Raw genomic sequence first — 9,032 nt, forward strand, 5'->3', positions numbered from 1 at the left:
AACTATTGCTAACTTTTCTGTTAAGGCCTGATGCTTCTGAAATTCATAGCCAGCTCTGACACGGTGTCATCAATCTTTGAATGCTGAAAAAGCACAGTGTATCCAGAAAAACACATTATATTAATTATTATAAAATTTGTGTGCGCCTAACTTTTGTGCCGGTACGCCTAACTTTTTAAAGTTAGGCGTACCGGCACGCCCATGGCAAAAAGTTAGTCTAGAGCCCTGTCAAGACAGTTTTACTTTACTGGTTTTAGTTTTTATGCTAATAATCTGGTGTAACTAATGTCACTAGTTATATTATTCAATATAATACAATACAATACAACTTTATTTATATAGCACATTTAAAACCGAAGGTACACCAAAGTGCTTCACAACAAGATTAAAACATAAGATATAAGATAAAAGTCTATAACAGACAATAAAAAACCCAAAAAAGTACAGACAAAATAAGAAATAAAACATTAGAGCATAGTTTAGAAGATAAAATTACTGGGTATTCATAAATATAAGGTGGGGGTATTTATACAGCGGAACATTAGTAGAAGATAAATAACATAAGGGTAAAATATAGGGGATGTGCACTAACTGAAAATGTTCGGTCAAACAGGTAAGTTTTTAACTGAGATTTAAATGAATAGATGGAATCAGAGGCGTGAATAGCAGTCTGTTACTGTTACTGTCTTGGAGTGACTGTAACCCACATCATTTCCTTAGGAATTATTAAAGTATTCTGATTCTGATTTATTATTTCATGAAAAATGAGCTCATTTTCAACTTGATTTCATGTTTCAACATTTCTCAAACATTTTGGACAAAGAGCAACAAAAGGCTGGAAACTGAGTGCCTAAAAGAAAAAGCTGGATGAACATGTGGCATCTGACTGGGTTATTTAGCAGTAGGCCACTAATATACCCGCGCAGAAGAAGAGCATCTTATAGAATACGTTTCTCAGAAGCAAAGATGGGCAGCAGTTCAACAGTCTGTGAACAAATTGTGGAACAATTACAGAATAAATCTCCTTGAGATAAAATTGTGAAGACTTTGAATATCATCTAGAGTACATATCATCAAAAGATCCTGATAGTCTGGAGGAATCTTTGTGCACAAGGGACCAGGACAAAAAATAATATTGAATGTCCGCGATCTCTGAGCGTTAATCCATCAAAAACGGGCATGACTGTGTCATGGAAATCACTGCAAGGGCTCAGGAACACTTAAAGACATCAATGTCTGTCTGAATGCAGCTCCTCATGCTGTACATAAATGTGGGTTAACGGCATGGTGACTTCCATGAAGAAGCAAGTACGTTACAAAGAAGCCACAGGTAAAAATGATCCAGAAACCATCCAGCTTGTTTTCAGGGCTCAGCTACAAAGCCTGTCTGGATCAACAGCATCAATGCTCAGGTGCATATACAGGTGTTAGAGCAGCATATGTTCCTTCAGACATCTTTCTCAGGTATGGCCTTGCATATTTCAACAAGACAGTCCTACACTGCATACTGCAACTATTACAACAGCATGACTTCACAGAAGACCCAGGACTGCAGCTAGAATCTCATGTTGGACAATCTTAAAACCTTACGTTTTTCTCAGTTTAAACATTTGATGTTTTCTGTGCTCTATTGTGAATACAATGTGTTGACCCATGAACCGTTTTTTATTCACATTTAGAGTGTCCCAGCCTTTTTGAAACCGAGCTTGTACTTGGCTTTTTTCACAGCTTTCACTGCAGCAGAAAGTTGCAGCTTGCAATCTTGTGTAGTAAAAATCCTGTTTGCTTTTAGTTTTTTTTTTCTTTTTTTTTATTGCTCTCCTCCGAATTGAGAGCTGCAAATGCTGGTTTAACAACTTGGTCACAACATCCCAGTGGGGAAAAATCCTAAGTGCTACGTGCCACATTCACTTTAAAACACCTGTAGTTGCTCCGTTAGGGGATAGCAGTAACATGATTTGAAAGAAGCTGCAGCAAAAAAAACCCTTTACCTTAAAACTGATGGGATGAAAGAACTTCAATTCCGTTTTATTTGTACAGTACCAGATGACAACAACAGTTACTTCAAGGTGCTTTATATTGTAAGGTAAACCCACAATAATACATACAGAGAAAAACCCAACGATCATATGACCCCCTATGAGCAAGCACTTTGGCGACAGTGGGAAGGAAAAACTCCCTTTTAACAGGAAGAAACCTCCGGCAGAACCAGGCTCAGGGAGGGGCGGGGCCATCTGCTGTGATTGGTTGGGGTGAGAGAAGGAAGACAGGATAAAGACATGCTGTGGAAGAGAGACAGAGGTTAATAACAGATATGATTCAATGCAGAGAGGGCTGTTAACACATGCTGAGTGAGAAAGATGACTGGAAAGGAAACACCCAGTGCATCATGGGAATCCCCCGGCAGCCTACGTCTATTGCAGCATAACTAAGGGAGGATTCAGGGTCACCTGGTCCAGCCCTAACTATATGCTTTAGCAAAAAGGAAAGTTTGAAGCCTAATCTTGAAAGTAGAGATAGTGTCTGTCTCCTGAATCCAAACTGGAAGCTGGTTCCACAGAAGAGGGGCCTGAAAACTGAAGGCTCTGCCTCCCATTCTACTTTTAAATACTCTAGGAACAACAAGTAGGCCTGCAGAGCGAGAGAGAAGTGCTCTAATAGGGTGATATGGTACTACAAGGTCATTAAGATAAGATGGGGCCTGATTATTTAAGACCTTGTATGTGAGGAGCAGGATTTTGAATTCTGGATTTAACAGGAAGCCAGTATAATCACAACTGACATGTGCTGGTGTGGTAATAATTACTCAGCTCTTGTGCACATGCTGCTATTCAGTGCTTCCCAGATCCTAATGTATTTGGCTACATTAGCTAATGGACAGTAACAATTATGTGCAAATGACTGTGTCTGAATGCTGAATGCTTAACAAAGCCATTCACTCCAGAAGCCTCTACTCTCGTTGCTTTGGTTGGCAGTGTGGAGACAGCTTGCAGAGACCAGTTGAGCAAATGACAACAAGACCCAATGTCTGGCACAAAAGTTCTAAATTATGATCTCATTTTTCACATCTACACCTTTTTGCAGCTCTGTAATTTTCTACTTTCCTGTACTTTTGCCACAGAGCGCAGGAGGTCCTGCCTGCTAGCTTTATGAGCTGTTAGAAACCTAGAGGCCATCTTGTAAACGACCAATTAAATAAGAGGAGATCATGAGGGACTGCATACCTGCCCTGAAGGAACAATAAAAGCTAAGGAGAGGGGAGGGATATGGCGCTATACATCAGGCTTTGCTGAGGATAATTGCAACTGGAGGATTTCGGGAGGGATGCGAAAGTCCAGATCCCAGTTCTATGTTTTTAATATACAAGGTCTCCTGTGAAGAATGGGATTGTCAGTGATATGTGTAGAGAGGACAGTGTGCATAAATGAGATGACAGCAAAGATGTTACTTTTGCTTTGCCTTATATTTATAACACGGGAATGGTAATGTTATATAATTTGGTGTCCAGCACAGGGCAAGGCAGTCAGTGGTTGTTCTGCACATATTGCTTGGTATGCATGTAGATACATGTGGCATACAGAGCAGGCAGCACAGACAAAAAGAAAAGCAGAGTAGTGTTGATTCAAAGGAACATGGAGCGATGGCCCCTGCACATCTGCACATAAGGAGCGCCCAGGAGACTGCAATTCATCGTCTTCTTCCTCTATGACACACACCCAGCTGTATGCAGTAACAGCAACCTTACTAAATCTAAGTGGAGTCGCAGGGTTGCCTTGTCCACACAATCCATTCAGTCCATTGATCAAAGGATGATGTGACGAGAGTGGAAGATGTGTGGGGGCTTGGTCACCCTCCTCATAAATACTGGGCACACTATGAAAGAGTCGACTGGACACCAGAAGAAGGGGGCATCCCTGTATTCATTACAAGATGATACTGCATTCACCAGGAGAAGCACAACAAACAATTCTTCCTTCAATAATCTTTTTGTTAACTTGGATCTTATTGTCATAGGTTTGGTCACCATTTTTAGTCATGACAAAAACACTAACCAAATGATCAGACAGACTAGTTACTAAATTAGTAGCACTTTGCTTTCATACACAATCATTTAACAAATATCTTATAGTCCCAAGCAGCCATTGCTAAATGTTAATGTGGATTAACGTGGGTTATAAACCACTATTAAATGTTTGTGAACTGCTCTAAAAGGTAAATAACGAGACATCAAACCTTAATGAAGACACATGTAATTAAAATGTTATGTTTTGCATTTTATGGAGTAGCTAAAATAACAGAAAATGAGTCAACAGTCATCAGCTGCAGGATCGGGTGTTGGCTCTTTGTTGCAGTTTTTTAACATTAAAGGTCCATTTTGAAGCTATCAGTGATGTGCTTAATGTAACACACTAGAACAGCAAACATGAAGTACAGGCTGACACTGCTGGTCTTCTGATGTTTGGCACAATGTTATCATGACCGATTCTGTAGGAAATGGGTATACACCTATCTACACACACACACACACACACGAGAATAAGATCCAAGTTGTTTTAAATCAGAATAACCATTTGTTACTACTTATGCATATAAAACCAACAATGACATCACTTGCATAAGAATTGAGATGCAACATATTGCATATTGTACATCACTGTCATGCATTGCATTTGGAATAGGGAAAAAAGTCCCATGTTCATACACTGGTTGCATTTCTCTTTATGGACTCCGGAGTCCGAGTAGTTTGGTTCTGAACTGACTGCACAGTGTAAACAGTCTCTCTCCTTTTACTGTGTGCATGCTGTGTTCCAGAAACAGGCAAACACATTTTGGCAACATACAAGTTGATTTATTGCAATGCTGCCAACCCAAACAGCAGAAGTAAACACTGTGATCCCCTCAGCTGCATCAGTGTAGGGGATGTATATTGTTCATCTCCTTGAATGATAGAAAACATCTGCCACATCCAGCCAAGCAAACGCTGTGTATCAATACTCCACTGAAGCTTGGGAAAGAGCTCATAGAAATGCCGTACTCCAAATATTCCTGGGCTCGGTTATTCTCTGCCCTGCACAGAAGTGAAAACTAAAATCAAATCGAGATATAATTATTCCATTCTGGGTTTGCAGCCATCACTGGAAAGGCCCAGATCCAAAACTTGTATCCCCCTGAGAGCACTGGTGCTCCAACTGGTCCAGCAGTTTTTCCACCGAGTCTTCTTTGTTCTCCAGTTTCAGGTATCGTCTGCCGTTGCCCAGATCTAGCCGAGGCCAGCTTTGGTGAGTCTGCTCTGCAGAATCGGCAACCTGTCCAAGAACGTTTACACAAACCTGTGAGCTCGCCTCCATACGAGTGACTTCAAGCTGATTTGCCTGAATGTGCTCTCTCTCCATACACCTACCAGTTCGCTTTGTGTAAGGGTTAGTCCTGTAGCTCATACTGTGGCAGCGCCTTGGTTGAGCAGCTGGGACATCAACTTCATCCACCCCTAAGGTGGACATGGAGCCTGCAGATACCAGGCACACATTGGTCTTAACAAGTGGGCCAGTGTGTGAACTGCAGCTGGCTCTCTCTTCACATTTAGCACCCAGCTGTGCATTAAAGTCAGTCTGACTGGAATTGCATGAGCTGGAGAGGGAAGCTTTGGCGGAACACGGAGGCTTTGACTCCTGGTGGTGGAGGCCTTCCATCGGAAGAACAGCTTGCTGGTAGAAACCCTCCATGCTGTGCCCCTGGTCTACGGTGCTTCTGCTCTGGAGCAGGGGCTCAGAGGTGGCCAGCTGCTGCAGACAGAGAATGTTGAGATGGGCAGCTGGTAGACTGCTAACCCACTGGTAGTGTTTGGCCATCGAATTGGCTGCTGCTATTTCTTTAAGGTCAGCTGAAGGCACAGCCGCAGACACGGAGCAGATAACACTGCGCATCTGGGCCAGCAGCATCTGAGTCTCTCTGTCCCTGTTTTCGTACAGGACAGTGTTGGCACATATGAGGATGAAGAGACCCACCCCCATGATGACTGGTCCCAACAGCTTCATCCTCTCACTGTGAATGAGACTGGCTGTGGACAGGAAGCCCTTGGGTCCCAGACTCCAGCCGGAAGTCTGTGATTCAGAGGCGCTTTCCCCATCTGCAGCTCCCAGGATGGACGACCTTGATATCTGATAGGGCCAGTATCCTGCCACAGCCAGAGCAGTGCCAACAACCACCACAACCACGCCAAGCACTAGGAACGCTCCAGGCATGGAGCGGATGCGAAGCTTGCCTCGGATCAACCTCTCCTTCTTCTTTCTACTTCGTAAGGTGAAGCGAGACTTTGGTTGGCAGGCAGGTGAGCTTGGCCTAACTGCTTGAGATTTCTTGGTCTTCATGGCACAGATTAGTCCAGAGCTCTTGGTCTGAGTCACAACCCGTCAGAGTGCTTTAGGAAGGAGGAAATGTAAAGAGTTAATGTCTCTGTTCATTCAAACACATGCAATGGCTGCAACTATGTTCACAGTACAGAGATGTCTGAACTTTTTCATGGTGGCTGAGGTGACAGTGAACACGTTCATTGTGGCTGTCTGAGTGAAGCTCGGTCTGGATCTCCCTGGTGATACTGTTAAACTGCAGCAGACAGTGATACACACCACTAACCCACCTTTGTCACGCTCTCAGTCCTCGGGCTACAAAGGCTAATGCCAAAATTAATGCTAATCTAAACCTTCATGTTATCACTGCACAAGAAAACCAGAGATGGCAGCCTGAGGACAGACACGGGGGCAAATGTTTGAAATGAATAATATTTGAAGAGGCCTTCAAAAATATTTTGTAATGGGAGTATTTTTCAGTTTTAGTATTTACTTATTCATATGTTTAGACCTGCCAGAGCTCACTGTAGTTACTGGCCACCTGACAGTGGGTTTTTCCCCAGAGTTAATCACCAAAACCTTCAAACGTCCACATCTGTGGAGAGCTTGTAAATTAAATGAGGTACAAACAAAAGTACAGAAGCACTCACATATTTGCTGTTCTTCCTAAGTTCCTGTACAGTAATGAACAAAGAAAAGTGAAATGGAAAAGCCAGTCGCAGTGACTGCAGCATGCACCAAAGAGCGTAAAATGTTCCCTTTGTCCTTCTGTGAATGCTTAAGAAGAGTGCCAAATACACAAAGTAATAATGCACTCAGCTCTAAATCTTAAAGACATATGAGGGTGCCTGCTCTTAATCAAGTATAAGAGTGGGTACCTTAACCCATCATTAAGTACGTTATTGCTACAGTTCTGAAACCACTGCACGTCTCGTGTTTGTACTGCAAATTCTTTTTACTTAAGCACTGACCTGCCTATTGTCTGTTGATACGTTTCCTTGGGTTTTTCAACTTTCTTGACCTCTTAAACACGTTAAATATGTTTTATTGTGAATAAAATATGGGTTCATCAGACAACATCCAGCTTTTTGTGGAAAGACTTGTATATAAAACATAAAATAGAGCGAACCAGCTTGTTGTTTACGTTTTACAGAAACATTAATGTCCGACATCAGTCTCAGTGTTCTCATTGAACTTGTTTTATCAGGCAGCTGATTTTATCATAAAAGCTCAGATGAGGCATCTACGATAGACTGACTACCGCCTGCTGGGAAAATGTGAGGAAAGGGTGGATATCAGCAGGACCCAAAACCTTTCTGTTCATGAAGAAGAGCCTGTGTGTATTTAGTAATAAAGAGTACATGCATTAAACACACATTTCTGTGCCCAATGATACTGTCATGTTCAAGTGAACTTCCCAGTGATATTAAATTCTTTAACAACTGTATTATATATTAGATATTATATCAACAATCCCTACAATAGCGTCCTACATGAAAAAGCAATGAATTCATTCATGCAAACAATCAGGAAAGTATTTTATCAGTACAGACGCCTTAATGTGAGATGTAAGCAGGCTGTCAGTGTTAAAGAATCTGACTATGGAAAAAAGTCATGTCACCATTTCATCCGAGGCCACAGACACAGGAAGTCGTGAAGAAGTTAATCATGAGGACGACATTCAGAAGGCAACACAAAAACATCCAGTGCCACGAGTTAGTGGCTGACGTCAGGCCGGGCCTTTGATTTCACACAGGGTAAATATTACACAGTGACTGGTAGATTTCTGTTTATAAGATCAAACATTAAAAGTTTGAACAGATCATTTTCTCTTAATGATCAACTGATGACATCACAGCTATCCCCTGCTCATGTGATAACCAAATGTCGTTAAATCTCCATGTATTAAATAAATGTGCTGACCAGTACACACACACACACACACACACACACACACACACACACACACACACACACACACACACACACACACACACATCTGTATTCCCCTCTGCCGTGGGATTAACGCTGCAGTAACAAAAATGAGAGAAGCAGCAGACTGCATTCAGCAGCTGTGGCACAAGTTTGTGTCGGTGAGGGTGTGATATGCTGCATGGTTGCACATGACGGTAAATGCACGCCTGATCCGGATGATGCGCTGAACTCCGATTACCCTGTGGTCATGTAATTACGCAGGAATGACACAGACAGGAGCGCAGCGTCTGCTGGAAAGGACTTTCTCTACAGTGTGGCTCTGGAAGCCCACACTCAGTGTGTCATTGACCCAGTCATACGGTGCATCTGCAGTTTACAGCCGGCAGAGGAAGCTGGTCTGGATCAATTCAATTCCCGAGAAGCCACAAGTTGTGATACATGACGAAAATGAACAAATGCGAAAGCGTTCGCTGGTGCACACGGGTGGAACCGTGTCAGTCAAATGCAGCAGCTTGTTGAGCCCGTGGAGCCCAGACGGAGGGAAATGAAGCAGCTGCAATAATGCTGTGGTGAAAATCAGCACAGCATTATCAACTGACTGGGATAAGGCGTCCCTCAACTACGGATAGCCATGCACTGTCGTGCCGTGCCGGACTATCTGCACTGACACTGTACAGACATGGAATGTGTCTGATGACCGAGCTGCTGCATTCCTCTCCGACAACACAGCAGCTCACGGCACCGTTACCG

General features: G+C 42.8%; 1 protein-coding gene across 1 annotated transcript in view; it reads right to left on the reverse strand.

The window, feature by feature from the left end:
• Positions 1-376: 376 nt before the first annotated feature.
• The window catches only part of tmem200b (transmembrane protein 200B), a 9,512-nt gene continuing 856 nt past the window's right edge, over positions 377-9,032 (reverse strand). Inside the window, exon 2 of the mRNA XM_085396602.1 lies at positions 377-6,418. Within this exon, the coding sequence (XP_085252728.1) occupies positions 5,133-6,368 (1,236 nt within the window). The 5' untranslated portion in view covers positions 6,369-6,418 and the 3' untranslated portion in view covers positions 377-5,132. The remainder of the gene's footprint in view (positions 6,419-9,032) is intronic.

This window comes from Rhamphochromis longiceps, linkage group LG22, assembly GCF_057381845.1.
Source record: "Rhamphochromis longiceps isolate RC_006_pf linkage group LG22, R_longiceps_female_GT1.1, whole genome shotgun sequence".
Lineage (NCBI taxonomy): Eukaryota > Metazoa > Chordata > Actinopteri > Cichliformes > Cichlidae > Rhamphochromis > Rhamphochromis longiceps.